The 23,645-nt window shown below is 38.0% G+C and overlaps 1 protein-coding gene across 1 annotated transcript in view; it reads right to left on the reverse strand.

Annotated features, from left to right (window-relative positions):
* Positions 1-1,667: 1,667 nt before the first annotated feature.
* brinp2 (bone morphogenetic protein/retinoic acid inducible neural-specific 2) overlaps positions 1,668-23,645 on the reverse strand; it is a 298,504-nt gene continuing 276,526 nt past the window's right edge. Inside the window, exons 7-9 of the mRNA XM_026148790.2 lie at positions 22,898-23,120; positions 9,868-10,174; positions 1,668-8,544 (exon numbers count right to left, since the gene is read on the reverse strand). Coding sequence (XP_026004575.2) covers positions 7,723-8,544; positions 9,868-10,174; positions 22,898-23,120 — 1,352 coding nt within the window. The 3' untranslated portion in view covers positions 1,668-7,722. The remainder of the gene's footprint in view (positions 8,545-9,867; positions 10,175-22,897; positions 23,121-23,645) is intronic.

Here is a 23,645-nt window from a genome sequence, read left to right on the forward strand (position 1 = left end):
TTGAATTTCAGATTTGTCAGCCATGATGTTGCTGTTGATACACTTACAATAAACCACTTTATGATAAGAACAACTGTCTCCCTGCCTGCCTCTCTCTCAGTCAAGGTCAAACAAGCTCCAACTTTGCATTTAAATGCCTTACCCTGTTAGCAAACATGACTCATTTCTCTGGATACATTTGTAATAATGTAATTTGAAAGTCATTTCAAAACTCAAATCTACACCATTATTGATGACTGTGTCAAATGACCTACAGGTACACAGGCATAAAGTCCACACACACACACACACACACACACACACACACACACACACACACACACTGGTCGATTTCACCAAATCTACCTCATTAATTCAAGCAGTCTGACTTTCTAAACATCATAAATCACAGCAGAACTAGGAGCCCAACTCTCCTCACCTTTTCATTCCCTCCCACTTTCTTTTAACCTTATCTTCTCTCCATCTCTCGCTCTATGTCATCTACTCCTTCCTCAGTCACTCTCTCATTTTCTCTTGCTTCCCCTCACTTCTTTGGGAGGTCCAGAAAGTTTGCAGTCTGCAGTCTAAATAGTGCTCTGATGGATTGGCTGTCTTCCACGGGCCTGAAGATTAGCCCAAGGGCAAACCCACTTCTGTTTCCTGGGTGCCTTGCTGAAGATGAATAACTGTTTATTAACCCAATGCAGAGTGAGTCCTTCCCCACATCATTATGGGGTAGAGGGGGAAAAATACAGACAGCTTGAGCTGGCCAGTGTAGCACTCCCTCACCTCATCTCTGTCACTCTCTCTTCTCTCTCTCCCCATTCCTCTCTTGCTTCCTCTTGCAGATAAACCAGCAGCCTGATGTAATGTGACAGTGTACGTTTGGTTCCTGTTTGCGCCCTGACAACTCAGGAAATTGGCTTTTCATCTTACAAAAAATACTGCCTCCCATATATTAGAAGACATTCATCTTATTATGAAGAGCTGATGGTAATTGGAAGTTTGTGCATCCATTATATTAAACATTTTGTGGTGAACATTTTGATGTTGCATGTAAAAATTTCACCAGGCTAAAGTCACAGCTTCAATGTCATTTAGGCAATTTACATGCAGTGTGAATTGTCCTCTTATTGTAGACCCAATTGAGGGAATTTGAAGAAAATAATTTCTAGAAGATCACTTAGGTCACCAGTAACGTAGTGGATACTGTCATGGGATATGTTTTGTTTTTGTGACATGCTAAATAAAATTGTATATCTTTTGACATTAGACATGCTAAATATGCTTCTTATTTATTTTCAAAGCTTTTCCATTTGAATGTTCATAATGGATGAAAACTATATCAAATGTTCACCCTCTAGATCATCATCAGTGATAACTCATACCCTAACACTATGTGTTGGAGACAAGCAAAAAGGAAAAACATGTGAGCAGTTTGATGCATTCGAGGTAGAATGCCATCCATCCACTGTTTGTTTGTTTGTTCTTTGTTTTTGGTTTTTTGAGTGCAAAGACCTGAGAGAGCAATTTTTTTAAAAGAACAAATGCTCTAATAACAGAATTAGGTAAGATGTAGACCTCAGAGGGTCTGAACCTAAGGCCTGCGATGCTTTGCAAGTTGCCTCATGGATGCACTGAGGTCAGTTTGATTGTGCAAGCATAATGAATACAACACAGAAAGTTGCTGTGAAGAAGAGAATATGAACCAGCCTTTATTTACCTCAAACCCAACAGCAAAGTTTCCATTTAACTTTTTACATTTTTAATACATATTCCAAACTACTGTTAGACTTATCTTAGAAACTTGGTGCGATGAGATAGTGTTGAAGCCATCTCTCTAGTCTCACGTGACATTACAGAAGAAAAGGGCACAATGTGACGGTATAATTATATAAATGCCAGTCAAATCGCAAATGGTGGAAATTATGATGAAAGTATGACATTTCTGTCACATTTCTTTGTTCGTGTAGTCTTTTGTAGAACCTCTGTCTGTCTGTCTTTTCCCTTCATTTCTACATATCTGTATTCATCTGCTTTTTTTTTGTTTCTTTAATTGAACACTGTTCAAATTTGCCATCTCTGCCCAGCATAAAACTGTGGTGTATTATTTTTCTGAATTTCTAATTTTCTTTTCCTTCTAGCTGTATTATTCGAAACTTTAAAAATGTTTAATCTCTAGGACTATGTTCTCTTTTTCGTGTAATATTATCAAAAATGAGAAACCTTTTCTCTCAGAACGACGCTACACATTAGTTCATACATTTCTTACCTCTAGGCTGGACTGTTACAATTCTGTATTATCAGGTTGTCCTAGTTTCCTGGTACAAAGTACCGCAGTAGGAATGGGACTCCCTCTGGTCACACTTCATTGGCTTCCTGTTAAATCCAGAATTTAATGTGAAATCCTTCTCTCGTACACTCAAGTCCTAACTGATCAGAGCCTATCATCTCTTAAGACTGACAGTACCACGTTATCCTGATAGAGCACATCACTCTTAGGCTTTCAGGCTTATTTCCCAGAGTATTTACTTTTTAATTGTATAGTTTTTCAGTTCAGTTTTTTCAGCGTTTAGTCTTTTTTTAATTACTATAATATGGAGGGCATACGTTAGAGGCAAGATTTACAAAAATTAGTACAGGTATTACAATAAAAACACAGGCGTTTTCAAAAGCAGTTGACTCACCCTTTTGTAAACATCTAAAGTCCCAATAAGCACATCCATCAATGTCTCAACAGGAACGTGTAATGCAATTTTTACCAAAGTAATGCATATTAAAGCTAGGGATATTTCCTCTATTATTATTTAATTTTAGTTAGTTTTCCAAGTTTACAAAATCGTTTCAGTTCAATTTAACACTATACTAAAAAAATTAATAGTGAATATTTCAATGAGAAACTGAAATATTCAACTTTAATAATAATAATGATAATTCACCTTTAAGAACAAGATTTGGAGGCTCAATGGACTCTCTATTTCAGAGATACAAGTGAATCAAAACAATCAATCAAATTTCTTATAAACACCTAGAGTAAAGCAAACCTGAAGCTTTTCAGGCCATCTATGTTCTGTCATCAATGGATAGTAGCCCATTTTTTCTGACTGATTATCCTGGTTGTTGAACAGGAAACATGAAAATACCAATTACGAATTTAAGAATGTAGGACTATAAAGTTTTAAAAATGTTTTACCCTCCTTGTATTAGATTGTATTTTGTATTAGATGTCTAGTTCAGTCAGACCTCATCCCCTTAACCTTAACCCCACTACCAGCATTGCATTTTCCACTTCATACTTCACTTCAACATTTTCATAGTGAATCTCACCAATATGTGTTGGAAAAGCTGAAGACAGTCTTATCTGTATAATACTTTATTGCTAATATGTTACTTCTTAATCAACACAAAAAGGTCCTCAAAGCAATAAACCACTTTGTTATTACTTAAGCAAGCAATATGTCTATTAGACTCAATTTCTACTTTTGCAACAACAACAAACAAATCCTCAAGTGCCAAACTGCATTATATTTCTTCACGTCAATATATGGGCCGCACGTAGGGGCGATGTGAGTCGCAGGTGGTCCCCTGGCCGTGAGTTTGAGACCCCCGTCTTAAAGCCTGGAGGACCTTTAATTCCTTACTTCTAAAGTCACATAAACTGAAGTTATTGTTCTCAGCCTTAAAAATCTTTTAAAAACTTGGCGACAAACCACATACTTACTCTGGATGGCATTACCTTGACCACCAGTAACGCTGTGAGAAATCTTGGAGTCATTTTTGACCAACTTCCTAAAAAGCCTTCACTTGATCCAGCATGTTGCAGTGATGACAGGGACTAGAAATAAACCATATTTCTCCCAAATTATCTAAGCCTGGTTATGCTGGAGGTTTCTTCCTGTTAGAAAGTATGGTTTTTCCTCCCACTGTCACCAAGTGCTTCCTCATAGGGGATTATCTGATTGTTGGGGTTTTGTCTGTATTATTCTAAGGTCTTTACCTTATAATACAAAGTGCTTTAAGATGACTATTGTTGTGATTTACCAGTATATGAATAAAACTGAAATGAATTTAATCAATCTGGAATGGGTAAAAAGGACATTTTCAAATCATCTTGTAACCGGAAGGTTGCCCGTTCGATCCCCAGCTCTGTCTGTCTTGGTTGTTGTGTCCTTGGGCAAGACACTTCACCTACCGCCTACTGGTGTTGGCCAGAAGGGCCGATGGTGCGATATGGCAGCCTCGCTTCTGTCAGTCTGCCCCAGGGCAGCTGTGGCTACAACTGTAGCTTGCCTCCACCAGTGTGTGAATGTGAGAGTGAATGAATAGTGGCATTGTATAGCGCTTTGAGGGCCCTGAAAAGCGCTATATAAATGCAATCCATTATTATTATTATTATTATTATTATTATTATTATTATTATTATTATTATTCTTATAATTATAGAATCAAATGTACAGCCATCTATCCATAGCTTTGCTGACATTGGGTCCTGCAACTGGACAATGATCCAAACACACCAACAAATCTTCAACATAATGGTTGAAAATTCATTGACAGTCTAATTTCTCTGCAATATTCCACTTACTCGTGTTTTCTTATATTTGCAATGAGTTTCCTAATCTTTAGCTGACAGATGTGGTTGCCATTGTCTTCCAGCTGTTTTTCTCACCCTCTCCATTCAACCTGTTTCATGAATCCAATGATAATTTCCTCTGTGCTTTTATTTTGTGGACACAGTGAGAACATTTATATTCACATATTAGTGAATAAGGGTCTGTGTTAGTAGTATGTTTTAAAATATTGAGTGCTTCCATTTAACTGTAGTTATAGTAGCATATTTGTTTGCATGAACTGTGGACAGTGACTGAAAGAACACCATCACCAAGTGAAATTACACTACCTGCAGACTCAATAGATATTTACTTTTGAAATAGCAACAATTTTGGAGAAAATACAGTAGAAATTCCTTCATCACTAGTTTTATAGCGTCACCCTGTAAAAATATAGTAATGTTCTAAATTAAATTAATTGAACCATACTAACAGAATGTTACTGTAAAATGCACATTTTTGTCTTTCACTCTTGTTTCTAACTTCCCATAAATGAGCCTCTGAGGCAGGGAGTTTAATGCAGTTAATCCTGTTCTTAAGGTTAACCTGTTAGATCAGATTAACCTGTTCTGTTTGGCTTTGACTGGCTTCTTTCCAGTTGCTGTAATTGGTTGTTACATGCAGGCAACAGCTGACTAAATATTTAAAAAGGGTATAAGACTTTAGTATAAGATTAGTGCACAAAGCAACAATAATTTTAAAGTCTAACAACATCACTTAGTTGCTGATAATTTACTTGGCTTTGAGACTGAGATAAAATACTGAAATATTTGACCTGTTACCACTTCTTCCTTTTGCCTCCCTGTAGATGCACAAGAATGCTCCTCTTCATTTGAAAAATTGATCCACAGAAAATGCATTACCTGCCTTTAACTTAGTTGGAAACTGCAGCATGGTGACCTAATTTATAAGTCCACCGTCAAAAGCTGCAAATATTATCGAACATGACTATGTTGAAAAGGTCTAAATGTTTATGCAAGGCTGATTTCTAACCAGCATATCTGGCATAAAAACAGCTGCAAATTAGTCAAATGGTTTCAGTAAGGACATGAAAACAAAATAAATGACTGAATTTGTTTTGGTTTTTTTGATTAGTTTCCCATTTTTCCACGTTGATAATTCTGCCTGGCACCCATTAGGTGGACCGGAAACAGAAACAGTGTTTGCAATAGTGATAGTGTGACACATGTACTTAACAAGAAATTACTTAACAACAGATCTGTGTTGTCTGTGAAATAAATAAATGCAAATGTGAAAAACTGTGCTTACACTAGAACAATGAACAGCTAGTGGTGGTAAGATGAGACGGTCTTGTGTCACCCCCTCCCCTTACTACCACTATTACTGTAGCTCTGACCACATCCGCCATCATCATTGCACTTTTCCATGACACCATCTTCACAGCTAATCTTATCAATATGTCTTTGAATTGACCAAAGACAATGTTGTAACATGCAGGCAAAGAGGTAATATGGCAATAATGCTATATAACAGACGTAACAGTGAGGGTTAAAGTTTTGTAAACAAGGAAAAGGCTCTCAGATAGATAAATCACTTTGTTTTTACTTAAGCAAGCTGAGCACAGAAGAACTGTTGATAATGACATACAAGGTTTTCTAACTTTCAGTGAGAAATTAGTGAAGCAAAAGTAAAATCATATCAATTATCATCCTGGTTAAGTTTGCAGCTTTCAAGTGTACCATCACCGCCCCGCAGAAACCTTGTAACTCCAGTTGCCGTGGTAACTGCAGCTCACATTGGACCCATATGTCAAAAAAAAAAAAGAAAAAAGTTTCATAGACCTGAGACTAACCGAACCACTGAAAACCTTTTAAAACCATAAATTCGAACATGTTCTATTATTTACTGAAAGTTTATCTCATTGGAGGATTTTGCAGAACAATTACATTATGCATGTACTGGTGTGCACTGTGAATGGTGATTCAAAAGTTTCACAACACCAAATCAAAACAAGTACCTGCAGAACGAGTGACTGGCATTTACATGGAAAAGCTACATTACCACGTACTCTGGAGAATGCGTCTGTTGTTCTGTCTTGGTAGAAATATTGAAATATAAAAAGCAATACAACCTTCGCAGGGAAACCAAACACAGAAACTAAATGTGCTTCTTACCTTAACATTGACTCTCCATATAAGGCATGAGTTTGTTTTGTTATAAACATTTTTTTGGTCTTTGAACTCAGTTATCTAAAAAGCAATGTGCACTTGTCCACAACCTGGGTTAGATGGAGCGTTATTTACAGCGCTATATCCGCAGACCTTTTTGTTACCACATCTGAAGGTTCCATTATGAATTATTTCAGCTCAAAAGTGAAAGAATAATAACTCAACATTTACGATATTTTGCCATTCAAATTGCCAATGTGTTACCTTCTTTTGGTACAGACAAGCCACCAAGGACAGAACATCACTAACAGGCTTCTCACTCAGATGTTAAGCATAGATACAAGTTTTCAAATGCCAGATAAAATGGAAGGTAGGGTTTAAAAAGAAATATTCAAAGACAGTGACAGGGTTCAATATTATCAAATTTTAAACTGTTAAGCATAACATAACAACTCATTCACCACATATATATAATTATCCCATTTTCCCTTCCCTCAAGATTGTTCTGTAGCCAAAGAAAATAGGGTTAGAAAAGGGAAATCCTCTTCCGCTAATTTTTGAAGACCTCTGAAGAGTTCCTCTTATAAGAAAACCGCGTTTGTCTTTGCAAGGCAGGTGTCTTATGTATGATCTTCTTTTTATTGTTCCAAATCACAAAAACTTGTCAGTGAAAGAAACCTTTTTAGCCTTGTCCAGTTACGCAGTTTGCAGGGCAGTAATAGCAAAAGTGAACCTCCGGGTGGGTTCAGTACAGCCTCCTAAACAGAGTCAAAGTATCCCTCGTTCTCCGAAAAGTCAAGGACATGATGCTGTTTGTCAAAGGTAAAACACCAGAAAACCAACTGAGAGTGACCATAAAAAGGCCAAGCATTCAACCTTCTTCAGAGTACGTTAATCCAGATGATTCGGGTCCAAAGGCCATCTCAGCAGAGTCGTCCCTGAAGTAGCAATTCCTCTTTCTACGAACAGCATCATTCCTGAACCTGGCGATTGTGCTAAACTAGCTAGCTACAGAGCTGGGCCAGCTCAGGTTCAGGTGAAGCATTGGGAAGCTTGGAATTGAAGATCTGCAGAGAGTCCTTGATTCGTGCCACCTCTCCGGCTGACAGCTTGAGGCGGTGGCGCAGGAGACAAGAAAACAGATCTAATGGCTGTGGTGCTGGTGGAGATAGCCGATTAATCCGGTCTCTCATCTCCAGTAACATCAGAAAGGCGGCATCCTGCGTACCCTGTGTGTAGGGGTAGTCCAACTGGAGAATCAGATCCTTGATGCCCTCAGGGTCAAAGTGCATGCTGTATCCGAACACCTTCAGCGTGTTGATCTTCATGTAGCCCAGGTTGGAGGTCTGATCATCCAAGTCCAATGGCTCATAGAAGAGAGTTTCATTCACTGTTGGATCATCCGTGACTATGCGGCTTCTCAGGTAGATGTGCACTGTTTCAAAAAAGGATTTCCACTTGCTGCCCAGAGACAGAGTCCAGTTGTAACACTGTGCAGTGGTGACGCTGTCCAGTCGAGTTCTCTCCCAGTTAGAGAAGTCAGGCTGGTTCACTGGCATGAACCAGCTCTCTGAGTGACTTCCCCCAAAAGGATTCACATAGACAGCAGGCACGGGTTCCAGTGTTGAATTTTTAGTTGAGCATATCTGAAAAGAAATGCCCATTAGCATGTGGATGAGGTTGGACTTGTTTTTGTTACTCTTGAGTGTTAGTAGCATCCTCTTCCTCCAGGCAGGATTGAACCAACTTCCCAGGCGGACATCATTGCTGATATAGATGGCATGGACCTCTATCCTGCTGTCCAGTCGCTGAAGCAGGTACTTTACCTGAAGAGGGATTAACAAACCGTGAGGCTGCAGTCAATGCAATAAGCAGATAGATAATTAATGCACTGGTTCTCAAACTGAGCTATTACCAAATTTTAAATTTCAACTACCACCTTTGCCAGAATTTATAAATCTCATCAAGAGCCACAATGGATGTTTTACAACTTTAGTTTACAAATGCTGAAAACCGTTGTAAAATGTCTGTGAAGGTTCTCAGTCATCCAGGTCATCGTAGTCTAAGGAGCTTGGAAAGAAAAGCGTCTGGACTTCTTTAAGTTTTCTTGAAGACGTTTCACCTCTCATCCGAGAAAGTCTGCCATCTATAATCCAGTTTTGAGATCCCTTCCTAGACGCCTTAACGCCCACTCACATCCTTTTCACACCATGGCTTGTGTGATTAGGCAGAGGATCAATAGGGGGTCCATGACCCTCTTGGGGACACTCCCATAGGGCTTAAAATTTGGGACTCTCCACCAATTGCTTTTAGAACTGAAGAAGCTTCTCAAATGAAACTTAAAGAAGTCCAGACGCTTTTCTTTCCAAGCTCCTTAGACCCCTTGTAAAACTTTTAATGATTTTTAAAGACATTTTAATAAAAAGCAAAAATTAGACATTCTGATTAGGCATTGGCATTATAAAATGTGATTATTTAACTATAATAAATACATAATAAATAAATTTGCTTAATATAAGTTATTTTTATTATAGTCAAAAGCAATAAAAGGGAACTATTGTAAAGAAAAAATGTAAAGGCATACCATTTACTAGAGATCACCTATTTGCTTCCACATCTTTGCTAGCCATTGCTATTGAGGTTCAGCAAATTAAGAGGATCATTTTCATATTTATCAAGTTTTTTGTCAAAGCCAAAGGAAGACACTCAAGTAGGTCTAAAGAGCCACAATTTGAAGGCTTGTGAACTAGGATTAGAGTTAAGGCAGAGGTTCAACAGTGACAACTTAGACCTCTTGAGGGCTAGAAAATAACTGCTGTGGTGATTTATTAAAAAAGCATAGTATGAGTTTTTGCTCCTGGGCTTGCTGAATGAAGGGACTCTTTGCACTGTAGGTACTTCAGAGTCAGCTTTCTATTTTGAAACCCCCTCTCAATCCCTGTTTAATACTGTATTCCTTTTTGAACAAAAAAACTGTACATGACTAATATTTGTACTGTTATGTAAATCTTGTATGTTCAGTATAAAGATTCAACACAAAAACAATTTAACAATTGATGGCATGTGAGCCCTTTGAGGCACTGTTTGTTTAATTTGTCCCAAAGAGCTTTGAGAACCAGTGGAATACATAATTAAGGAGCTTTGAGAACCTCGGCATCAGGCATGTCCAAGTCAAAGTTCAGGTAATGATCTAACGATGCAGCAATGCTAGGTCGACAGGAACCAAGATGGAGGATGTTGCCGTGATGACAGGCTCCACAACGGGTGGCGTTGTCAGAGGCGCAGAGGGTGCAGGAGGTGGTGGAAGTCCCTACAACACAGGGGATGACTCCCTGGCAGTTTGGCTGCTCCACGGGGCAGCTACAGCTCATCACCTCCTCAGAGAAGGAGCCCAGCATTCCATGCTCATTGCAGTAGAGCAGAGACTGAGCCCTGGTCAGCCAAAACCCAACAGGCCTGCAGTGGGCAAAGAGAAGATACACTAATGCAGTTATCTATACATCACAGCAACATCTTTGGTAAATACTGAAGTAATGTTGTGGTCATTGTGTCCTATAATAACACCTTTCACACAGACTGGGGTAGATCTGTGGAATGAAACCAACAACAACAGTTAAAAACAGTTACCCCCCCCCCCCCCCCCTCCCTCCCAGAAAGACTTAAAATACATAAGACAATCATGTAAATTTTTGGGACTCAACCTTTCAGTGTTGACTCACTTAAAGGTCATTCCTTCCTAAACCATTGTGGCTCTTCTGCTTGACTACCTCTGATTTGCTGAACAATTTTATAATTTTTTGGGCTATACATATAATGATTCCTTTTAAAATTTTCATTTCACATGCAAAACAATTTTCAAGCTATATTTTTTTGTAAAATGATATGTCGACCAATTCCAAGCATGTATTTTTTGCACTTTCAAATCCAAGGCAAAGTCCAAACATGGAGATGCATGCATCTCAAAAATGATTAAAGATAAAAGCCTGACACTTTCTCCGGCCTTTCTTACATAAAAATGAATTACAATCTGTCCCCAGTGTATTGGATATATTGGATAAGAATATTAAAACACAACAAAAATAATAATCATAAAGCCACCCTGCAAAGTCCCAAATTTGACCACACACTAATAAAAAAAATTGGGGTTGGAGTTTTGGGTTAGGGTCCTGTAAAGGATTAGCAACAGCGCTGTGTGAGCTCAGCAACTTGCCCTTGCAAAAAATCAGTATTTGTTATATTAAATTATAAATTTGCAGGGAGACTGCAAGTCACAATAAGTTTAGTTGCACTATGGTTCAGATCCACAGTTTCCTCTAGTGTCGACCTGACCCACTCTAGAAAGCCAACCTGAGTCCTAAGCATTTAGGGCAGTTTACTAGAGGTTTCCACATTTAACACTGAAATTACTGGCTAATTCAGGTGATGTTTTCCCCATCTTGAATTTAGTGTGTTGTTTGTGTTCATTGTCATCTATTAATGTGTGTATTTTTTCCATGTAGTGAGTATTAGAGAATTTTAGTTAATAATGTGAGTGCTAACATTTTAGTTAGTTACATTTTAGTTCAGTGCTTCAGCTGTTTATTTGTTCAATAAACACAGCTGTTTATTTTGGTCACTAACCTTTACAGACTATTTTCTCCTCGAGTCTATTTTAAAACTCTTCTAATAGGCCATTAGAAGGCACTTTATTACAGTTTACCGAGCTTTGCTACTCAGAAGCTATTTTTAAACAAAAAACAGAGCTATATTGTAACAGTTATTTGGAAACATTATCTACAATGAGTTTAGCTTTCAGTGCTCAGGATCAATAATAAATCTAATTTTTAAAACATGCTCAAAAGTTTTTCTTACCTTGAACCAAAATAAAGTTTAAAAACATCTTGCCCTGCAAGTTTTACTTTACAATACTGTTGTTGTTAAATTCTACCATGGGTAACAGACATATACAGAGATTTTTTTCTTAGAAGCTAAATAGTGTGTAATGTATCTTCAAACATTCAAATTCTCAAAGCCTTCTGTAATGTCCTTGTATGTGGTCTTCTTATTTACTGTTACTTTATAACAGTAGTTAAAAAATAAAATAAATGGAAAAAAAAAACACGAAAGAATTGAAGGCGAGCGGGTAAGAGACAGACCTACAAGATAAAGTCCGTAAACTGGAGAAAACTGAGAAAAGATGTGTACACCTGGAACAGAAGCTGGAAACCACAATCAAACAGATAGAAGCACCTAGCATCAGTCATCCAAATGTAACTGTCATTGAGTATCAGGGTGTTCTCCAAGTTAAAGAGGTAAAGTGAAAAAAGCAAAGTATTGATTTAACCCTGGACAATTCTGGCAAATTAGCAAGAATAGAACAGTGTCCCAATGTATAGTAATAATAATAATAATAATAATAATAATAATAATAATAATACTAATAATAATAATAATAATAATAATAAAATCAAGCAAATACAGGTGAAATCTACTGTAGAACTAAATCTATTGACTCGATGTCAAGAGAAGTAAAAAACCAATGGACAGTGTTGGTTAATAGTACATCAGTGGCAATATCTTTGTTTTGTTGTAGCTCTAAATAGTCATGCCCTTTGCTCACACTTTTTGGATTTCAACAAGTGAAAAATGAATCCATAGTTTGCTCCATCTTCTTAATACATAAGATTATACTATAATGACTTGACACCTTTTTGTAGAAGGGTGGGTGTTCGGTGTGCCTACAGTACAGATGGAAATGAAAGCATACATAAATTACCATCCACTTTGGTGCAGTAACAGTAGCAACAAGTTTAGACTGAAAATTAGCTCTGCTGAGATTCTATCCCCAGGCTAAGCTTGGGAAATAACACAAAAAATTGCCCAAATGCTTCAGCAATTCCTCCCCCTCAGGCCTGTGTAAATAGACAAAAATAAATGATGATAAAACAAATGGATTTGTGCAGAAGAAAACAGGAAGCTTTTTCAGCTGTAGCAGCAACCATTAACTTGTTGCCGGCGCAAATGGGGTTACGACTGAGTGACAGGGTACGATAGAGAGAGCAAGGAGCGCGAGAGTGAGACAAAGGTAACTGAGGGAGAAAAATAAAGACAAGACTCTACACAGAATGGGCAAAGGGAAGATGGAGTGATTGGTGGAGGGAAAGGACTGTCAGGGAAATTAAAGTCCTCTGTAAACAAGTGCCAAGCTGTCAGTCTGTGAGAGGACTTGATTACAGCATGCCACAGAACCATGTACCTCAGCCTACAAAGGCCCCCACAACCTGTAACTAGACCCCTCTTCTCTTCTCCTCTCTTCTCTTGATCCAGTCAGCACTTATCTCTTCTCCCTCCTACAATGGAAGTGATATGCTAACAGTGAAGGGCTAATAGCAAAGATGGGTCCGCAGTATTATATGGATGATGCCATTAAAACCCACATTACCTACATCTTTTTTTACTCACAACACTGATGAATCCTACGGTTCTTTTAAGCATATTTCAGTGCAGCCCTTCGCATGTTTTGGTATCTGTCACTTCCACAGCTGGTCCGTGACATTAATATCGCCCCAAAAACGGTTCTGTCATATTTTGTGAGATTTTTTTCTACTTGTAGTGTGTTTTATTTAACACATCTCTGTTTTTTTCCCATCTCCACTGTGTTTTGTGTGCTTTTTCAGCATTGTTCTGGTGTTTTCTTTTTTTTTTAACTTTTATTTAACTTTTCCCCCCAACAAATACAAGACTGGTTCACGTCCAAAATAACAATTCTGCACAGCACTAGAATATTACAACATTATGTCCATAATAATTGTCCATTAGGGTCCAGTTTACAAGTTACTCCCAGTGCTTCCAGTGGTTTCTTCCATTTGTCCACAAAACCTCGGGAGCTCCCATCAATGTAATGTCCCAAACTGATCAGAGTCATAACATCAATGATGAGCGACTTCCATAGAGAAATGGAGGGAGGCTCAGCTGCCAGCCATCTCAACATAATGCTTTTCCTGGCCAACATTAACAGTGACTGAATTACATGCTCATGTTGTACCAGTGAAACAGGGATATATCCCAATAAGCTAATGGGTGTTCTGTCACCTGCTGACCAATGGCTGTACTAATATTGGCGCAGACCTCTTTCCAAAATGATTGAATAATAGCACTTTCCCACAAGCAGTGGAATCTAGTGCCCACTCTGACCTTACACTTGAGACAATTTGGAGATGTTCCCATATTATACTTACTATAAATATACGGAGAAATATATACGTTGTGCAGGATTTTGTACTGCAGTTCTTTAAATCGGTTACAAACAGAGATTTTAGATGGAAGGAGCAGGATTTTGTCCCATGCCTGTATATCTATTTCACATTTAAGCAACGTCCCCCAAGATTTTCTCAACCATGCCAGTTTATCCACAATTAGGGCATAAATCTCTGAATGAAACTTCGATACAAAATGTTTATGCTCCCTATTATCTAGAAAGAATTTCTCCAACCGAAAAGAGGCTGTTGCGATTTGTAATGATTTAGCATTTTTTCACACATAATTTCTCAATTGCAAATACTTATAAAACTCAGTCTTTGACATAGAATACTGGGACTTCAAGGATTCAAATGATTTAAACTCACCATGTTTAAAGAGGTCATAAAACCTCTTTACACCTACTTTATGTTTTGCGGGAGAAGATCTGGATTATTTATAAACGTTGACAAAATATTAAACAGAAGACTACTGTTAAAAAGTTTTCTCAGTCCACATAGCATTATATATTAGTGGGTTATACTTTATTACGTGAGGTAAATCATTTAGACGTTTCCCTAAAAAGTTAACAGGTGAGGATGGTTTACATGATACTTCCTCAATATTTAGCCATGGCAGATCAGAATATTCATGTATCCAAGCAGAAAGAAACCTCGCTTGCATTGAGAGAACATAATTTTCTATGTTTGGCACTCCCCATCCGCCCAGATCTTTCGGTAGCTGTAGTGTCTCCAATTTAATTTTGGGTTTTCTTCCTGCCCAAATGAAATCCACCATAGCCTTGTTAATTGCTTTAATATCTTCTGATTTCAAAATTACAAACAACATGCCTGTATAATATAGGGGTGGGGAAAAAAATCGATACTTTGTAGTATCGTGATATTTTGTTTGCTAATAATGTATCGATACAGGGACAGCAGAAATCGATATTTTGTTACAAAAAACGTTTTTGTGGACTGGAACATGCTCTGACTTCAGAGCATGTTGATCCTTTTTCTGAGCAAGAATCCTGACATTCCTTCACTGTCCAAATGTGTTTAACTTCTTTTTTTGACAGCAATAAACATGACAGTTTACTTATTTTAATTTAAGACATGTTTTATTTTAATTAAGTTTAAAACTTTTTTATTTAATGTAAAATTATATTTTGTTTTAATTTACTTTCAAATTCTTCAGTTGCTGAAGGGGCTGCATAGTTTTCATAAATTGCATAGTTTAGAATAGCTATAATTGTACCAGATGGTTGCATTCAGTTAAGTTGGACTAGACTGTAATACAAACCGTTCAGTTTGTCAACAATAAAACTGACTGAAATGAGAGAAGGACTGAGTGCGAGACTTTGATATTAGATAAATGAATATTGATAAAGTTTACCTTTATGTACAGAATCTGAATATCGCAAAATATTTTAAAAAATTGCAATAATATCGTATCGTGCGTTAAGTATTGTGATAATATCGTATCGTGGGATGTATGGTGATTCCCACCTCTACTATAATATAGTATTTTCGGTAGGATTACCATCTTAATTAGATTTATTCTTCCCAAAAATGATATTGGAAGTCACCTCCATCTTGTCAGCATCTCTTGAAGATCTTGAACCATTCCATTAATATTTTCTCTATATAAGTGACCAACATTTGGTGTAACTTTAAGTCCCAAATATACAAAACCTGATGGTGCCTAATGAAAAGGTTTAACATATAAAGGTTCGGTGTCCTTTCCACTACACAGAGTCATTATAACAGATTTATCAAAATTTACCTTGTATCCAGATATAAGACCAAAGTCCTTGATACACCTAGTAAGAACAGGTAGAGAGTTAGCAGGGTCAGTCAGTGTCAGAAGAATATCGTCAGCATAGAGCAGGATTTTATGTTGTCTATTCCCAATTTTAACTCCAGCAACACTTGGATTTTGTCTAATGGCCATGGCCAAGGGCTCAATGGCCAAAGCAAATAATAGTGGTGACAATGGGCTACCTTGTGCTGTACCTCTGCTCAATGTCATTGGGGAAGATAACAAGCCGTTAGTTAACACTGATGCTGTTGGTGATTTGTATATAATTTTGATCCACCCCAGACAGTTTTTTCCAAACCCAAATCTTCTCATTATTTCAATCAGATATTCCCATTCAATTCTATCAAATGCCTTTTCGGCATCCATAGAAACAACAACCCCAGAGATCTGATAAAAATTAAAAAAATGAATAATATTAAATAGACGTCGAGTATTATTGTAAGAATTCCTCCCCTTAATAAAGCCTGTCTGGTCAGCATGCACAATAGAGCACATCACTTTTTCTTATTATCAACACCAAGAAGGCTAATAGGCCTGAAAGATGAGCATAACTCCGGGTTTTTATCTTTTTTAGCTATCAATGTTATATTAGCCTGGTACATAGATTCAGGGAGTTTCGATTCTTCAAATGCTTTATTAAAAACCCTTAATAATAAACTATTTAACTTCACTTTCACTATCTTAAAAAATTCTTATATATTCCCTGACTGGAGTGCAGATATAGCTTTATCCACCTCCATCAATCTAATGGGTGACTCCAGCAGGCTAACCTGATCTTCAGAGAGCTGAGGGAATACTAAGTCGTTTAGAAAAAAGCCTGAGTTAAGCCTTGTTATATCCATCTCAGACTGATATGTTTGTATAGAATTCTCTAAAGCACTCATTAATCTGACGGTTTCCTACTTGCCTTTCACCATTCACATCCACAATAGCTGTGATAAAGGAACTTGATGGAGTATTCCTTACAAGACGAGCCAAAAAGCGGTTAGGCTTATTAGCTGATTGAAAAAGCCGTCGTCTGGCAAGAAGGACGTCTCTTTCAGCCTTTCGCATTATCAAATTACGCAAAGATGTCCTGGCAATATTAAGCTCACTTAATGTTTCAGCTGATTTTGTTACATAATATTGTTTCTCCAGCTTTTTTATATTATTCTCGATCTCTAACTGCCTTGTTAATCGTTGCTTTCTTTTATGACTTGTGTATGAAATAATCATCCCTCTCATGTAAGCCTTATAGCTATCCCATAAAGTTCTCGTGTCTATCTCCCCTTTATCATTTATTTCTAAAAAATAATGTTGTTTGCTCTGTTATGAAGTGTATAAATTTCTCATCCAAAAGAGACAGTGTGCTCATCTTCCAAGACCTAGAGCGCTCAATATGTCTCATGGGTTGGGACTACAGGAGCATGGTCAGAGAGACCTATATGACCAATATTTACCTGCTTGAACTAACTGACTGATACACTTGGACATAAAAATATAATCTATACGAGATGCTGACAAGTGAGGGTTAGAGTAGAAAGTGTATTCTTTAGATAATGGGTTATAGTGTCGCCAGACATCTATAAGGTCAAGCTCATTTATAATTTGCCAAAGGGTTTTGGGATTTTTTGACAAAGTAGATTGTGGGGGAGATTTATCCATTTTGGGGTATAGAACACAGTTAAAGTCACCCACTAGTATTATATTAGCACAGTCCATGTCCACTAATTGACTAAATAATACTGTGTAAAACTCATCATCCTGTGCATTCGGCGCATATATATTACCTAGGAAAACAGTTTCCCCATGCAACATGCCTTTAACCAATATATACCTTCCATCATTGTCCTTGTGAGTGGCTGTAACAGTGAAGGGAAGATTTTTGTGTATAAGGGTAATAACCCCCCTTTTATTTGTGGAGTAGGATGAGAAAAAAATATGACCAACCCATTCTTTACAGTATTTTCTATGTTCATCATCTGTCAGATGGATTTCTTGCAAAAAAGCAATGTGAATAAAACCTTTCTTCAGAGAATTTAAAATTGACTTTCTTTTCATCACATTGTTGGACCCTTTAACATTCCAAGTACTTATCTTAACTGACATACAAGAAAAGCATATGCTGTTTACATATTTAACCAAATCTACATTTGACCAGTCTTAACCTATTAACCAAAATAGTTGAACATAAAACAAGAACACTGGTTCCCAGCAAAACCTGAACACAAAGCCTGGAAACCTCAACCCTCCCCAACACAAATAACACAAAGTAAAGTAAAATAAATTACACATCTAGATGTACCCTGCTCTAAAGTACAGCTGTAGGGGGATACAGACGCGTACCATCCCCGCACTGGAGTGTATGTCAAAAATCAAAGTATACTCTATACCTTAGCTCGTTAACAGCAGTGTTGGTCAAGTTACTTGAAAAAAGTAATCAGTAATTAATTACTGATTACTCCCCCCAAAAAGTAATCCCGTTACTTTACTGATTACTTATTTTCAAAAGTAATTAATTACTTAGTTACTTAGTTACTTAGTTACTTTTTAAAAACACGATTTACAACCTGAAGAGGTGATAAAGTGATAGATCTTTCAGCCCAATTCTACTTTTTCTACATAATCCATCATACAAAATGTAATCAAATGGAAAAGTCTCTTTTTTTAACTTGTTTTATCAGTTTTAATCTTTTAACTTTATGCATCAAGCAAAACATTTAATTATATGCAACATTCTCTGACTTGAATAAATTAGTTTAACATTTAAACCTATTTTCTACACATTCCAGCACATAAAATAAAATATTTTGTGTGTTTACACTCAGTCTTTCAAACAGATGCAAGTAAAACACAGCAGAAAATAAATAAAGTCAAAGACTCAGCGGTCCTTTTGCTCTATTTTCACCTGTAAAGCAGGAGCAGGGTAGGCGGAGGGTTACCCTGGTGTAGGTGTGCTGCGGTCAGTTGAAGAATCCGCGCGAGTGTCTCTGTGAGTTTCCCATCACGTCGTAGCTACTCGGTGCTTGCTCGGAAGTTTAGGGGTTTTTTTCGCTGTAAAAAGAAGTTTTCTTCCCACGCACGATGGACGCTAATGTTTTTGTCACTTTTTATGGAATCAAACTCAAAGTAAGGTCAGTACTTCCACACTTTAAACGCTGCACGCTCATACTCTCTCCCGCACTCGATATATTATCCATTGTTGATCTGCACACAGCTGCTGTCACCAACGTCGCACTTGCTTACGTCACTGTCATGAGACATTCTCGCAAAAAAAATCACGGTTTTAGTAACGCAGTAACGCAGCGTTCCTACGGGAAAGTAACGGTAATCTAATTACCGATTTTGCAATAGTAATCCCTTACTTTACTCGTTACTTGAAAAAAGTAATCAGATTACAGTAACGCGTTACTTGTAACGCGTTACTGCCCATCTCTGGTTAACAGTACTGTAATGCTGTAAGCCTCGAGTTTGTAACTTACATATGAATGGCACTGTCATGCACCAACAGTTTATTTAGGTCTTGGCAATTTGCTCACATAGTCCTTGACGTCCTGGATGGTCGCGAGCAGTGTTGGTCAAGTTACTTGAAAAAAAGTAATCAGTAACTAATTACTGATTACTTCCCCCAAAAAGTAATCCCGTTACTTTACTGATTACTTATTTTCAAAAGTAATTAATTACTTAGTTACTTAGTTACTTTTTAAAAACGCGATTTACAACCTGAAGAGGTGATAAAGCGATAGATCTTTCAGCCCAATTCTACTTTTTCTGCATAATCCATCATACAAAATGTAATCAAATGGAAAAGTCTCTTTTTAAAACTTGTTTTATTGGTTTTAATCTTTTAACTTTATGCATCAAGCAAAAAATTTAATTATATGCAACATTCTCTGACTGGAAGAAATTAGTTTAGCATTTAAACCTATTTTATGCACATTCCAGCACATACATTTTTTTTTTGTGTGTGTTTACACTCACTCTTTCAAATAGATTCAAGTAAAACACAGCAGAAAATAAATAAAGTCCTTTGGTCTAGCGGTCCTTTTGCTCTATTTTCACCTGTAAAGCAGGAGTAGAGTAGGCGGAGGTTTACCCTGGTGCAGGTGTGCCGCAGCGGTCAGTGGAAGAATCCGCGAGTTTCTCTGTGAATTTCCCATTACGTCGTAGCTACTCGGTGCTTGCTTGGAAGTTTAGGGGTTTTTGTCGCTGTAAAAAGAAGTTTTCTTCCCACGCACAACGGACGCTAATGTTTTTGTCACTTTTTATGGAATCAAACTCAAAGTAAGGTCAGTACTTCCACGCTTTAAACGCTGCACGCTCATACTCTCTCCGCACTTGATATGTGATCCGTTGTTGATCTGTACACAGCTGTTGTCACCAACGTTGCACTTGCTTACGTCACTGTCATGAGACATTCTCGCAAAAAAATCACGGTTTTAGTAACGCAGTAATGCAGCGTTCCTACGGGAAAGTAACGGTAATCTAATTACCATTTTTGCAATAGTAATCCCTTACTTTACTCGTTACTTGAAAAAAGTAATCAGATTACAGTAACGCGTTACAAGTAACGCGCATTCACCGACTCCTTTCTCTTTCGTGCCACCTCGGCTGAGAAATCCTGATAGAAGGACACTTTCATGTTCTGGTGTTTTCTTAAGCTGCAGTCCATTTGACCTCTCAAGGCCCACATACTTTTCATAGGTTGTAGGTTTTTATTAGAATGGGAGGGAGAGCAGTATACCAGTATTCGGGTCCCTCTTCTGTGGAACCAGCTTCCAGTTTTGGTTTGGGAAACAGACACTATCTCTACTTTTAAGATTAGGCTTCAAACTTTCCTTTTTCCTAAAGCATATAGTTAGGGCTGGACCCTGAATCTTATCTTAGTTATGCTGCAATAGGTGTAGGCTGCTGGGGGATTCCCATGATGCATTGAGTATTTCTTCTTCAGTCACTTTTCTCACTCAATATGTGTTAACAGACCTCTCTGCATTGAATCATACTTGTTATTAATCTCTGTATCTCTTCCACAGCATGTCTTTATCATGTCTTCCTTCTCTCACCCCAAACGATCACAGCAGATGGCCCCGCCCCTCCCTGAGCCTGGTTCTGTTGGAGGTTTTTTCCTGTTAAAAGGGAGTTTTTCCTTCCCACTGTCGCCAAAGTGCTTGTTCATAGGAGGTCACATGATTGTTGGGTTTTTGCTATGTATTATTGTAGGGTCTACATTACAATATAAAGCGCCTTGAGGCATTTTGGCATTGTTTGAATTGAAGGTCTTTCTTCATTTTTCCCTTAAAAAAACAACAGCAAAAACAAAACAATCAATCAAAAAACTGAAACTGAGTGAGGTCACGTGCAGAATTCACTCAGACTGTGGGAGTCAGTTAACTCGTTACATGATTTGAAGAGGTGATTTCAACAAAGGCAGCGCTCTTTTTTGTCTGTCTGTTCAGCTGCAATGACTTCTTATCAGAAGTTGTGCCTGTTCCATGTTACAAACACAAGTTCCCGCGTCCCTGGGAATTACATGAACATAAGGTCATTCTGGAACTCAGTCGCAGCCTTCAGTACAAGATTACAGATCTATGTGCAGTGTTGGGGAGTAACGGAATACATGTACCGCCGTTACATATTTAAAATACAAAATATGAGTAACTGTATTCCGTTACAGTTACCGTTTAAAAAGGTGGTATTCAGAATACAGTTACTTTGCTGAAATAAAGGGATTACACTGAGGTATTTTCCTGTTTCGTAGGTTCGGCTATGCCCTCTCTACTTTTGACAAAACACACATTAAGAGGCTGTAACGTCTGTGTCTCAATCTTGCGGCCCATGTCACCCCTCCTTGCGGTCCGCATAATGACGTGAAGAAATATTTTTAAAAATTATTCACAAAAATGATTTAATATGAAGGTAACAGGCAGAGTGTTACAGGCATCGCCTGTAACACTAAAGAATGTAGCCTCATGGGCAGTGTAGTCCGTGCTGCAGGGAGAATGGACTGCCATACCCGTTATGTGTCTGTGAGCGAGGGAGGGAGAGAATATAATAAAATCTTGGCCATGTAATTTCTCTAATCTTGACACACACACACAGACACACACACACACACACAAGCCCATTAAGCTATCTTAGTGAGGGCCTTCATTGACATAATGGTTTCCCTGGCCCCTTACCCTAACTCTAACCATTAAAAATAAATGCCTGACCCTAAGCCTTACCCCAAACCTAACCATAACCTAATTGTAACCCTGACACTAAAACCACATTTTGAGCCTCAAAAAGGCCTTGAAATTTGTGAGGACCGGTGTGTGTGTCCTCACAAGTGACTGTTGGTTCTCACAAGTATAGTAGAAGGCAGATTTCGGTCCTCACAAAGATAGCTAGACAGGAACACACACACATATATAAACACAAAATAAGACGTGTCACATCCATCCTGTCTTGTATCTTGGTAGCGATGTATTGGTGTGGAGTATTTTCTTTGCAGATTCTGGGCCCTTTAGTACCAGCTGAGCATCATTAAAATGCAGCATCATACCTCAGTATTGTTGCTGACTGTGTCCATCCCTTTATGACCACAGTATGCCCATTTTATGATGGCTGCTTCCAACAGAATCACACGCCATGTCACAGCGCTCAAATCACCTGAAACTGGTTCCTTGAACGTGACAGTGAGTTCACTGTGCTCAAATGGCCAACGGTCAGAGCATCTCAATTCAACAGAGCACCTTTTCTCCATTGGCAATTTGCATTATGTATGTGTAGCTGACAAATCTGTAGCAACTGTGTGATGCTGTTATCTCAAAATGGACTAAACTCACTGAGGAATGTTTTTGCTAAATCTATGCCATTGAGAATTAAGACAATTGGAAGGCAAACAGGGTTCCAACCTGGTACTAGCAAGGTAAATGTTATAAAGTGGCCAGTCAAATAGCCCAAGAGGTTTAAACGTGAGAGAAATTGTAATGCATAACCTACAACAGAGACAACCCAAGGCCGAAACCCATGTAATTCCAGTGCAATCAACAAATGTTTTATAAAGGGGTATGTGTGCACCCCTTTGAGGTGGGCTGTTAAAGAGTCCATAGCTGCAAACACAGCAGCCAGATAAAATACCAGTAATGGTTTGTTCTCTGTCAGTGTGTCCCGGTGAGCTACCTTTGTTGGGGGAGACTGATGCGGGGCTGTTTGGGGCAGCGTTTACTCAGCGTGAACAGTTTCCTGATGATCTTCTGGGCTTTGCTGAGGACAAGGACGGTGCTGGCCTCCAGCTGGGCATAACGTTTTTGGAGGGTTAAGTCGGCTGACCAGAGCTTGGCTATCATGGACACATTCAGGAAGCGATCAGTGGGCAATCGCTTCAGGAAGGCTTTGAATTCATCTGCAGGGAATTCAGCAGAGATAGAGAGAAGGAGAAAACAACAAAGTTAGTCTCAGGTAATTTATCACAATACAGTTTTTGAGCAGTGAAAGCCTATTCATCACATTCCATTTTACCCCTGCTAGCATGCAGGAAAATGACAGAGAAGCTGGGGAGTTTCACGTGTCATTAGAATTTAAAAAAAGCTGTTATGTTATAATGAATCACAATTACAAAGCAAATACCTGCGCTTTAAACGGCAGTTATACTCATTCACTTCTCCATTAGAATCCCATCTTATTCACTGTAGCATCATTGTCATTAAGCAACACTATTTATGTGACGATTTACCGTATGGCGTCACATACAGATGGCCATCTTTAAAAGCCTAAACAAGTTAAGAGAGCATCAATTATCACGAGCTGAACACACTACTAAAAGCATGTGGTAATGAGGAAAAGGTTGTCTTCTGTCATTGTTTGTTGTGTTACTTTTATATTTATATATTAATATACTTGCATGAAGTATGGAGACGTGTGCTACATC

The sequence above is a fragment of the Astatotilapia calliptera genome, chromosome 18, assembly GCF_964374335.1.
Source record: "Astatotilapia calliptera chromosome 18, fAstCal68.1, whole genome shotgun sequence".
NCBI classification, from domain to species: Eukaryota; Metazoa; Chordata; class Actinopteri; order Cichliformes; family Cichlidae; genus Astatotilapia; species Astatotilapia calliptera.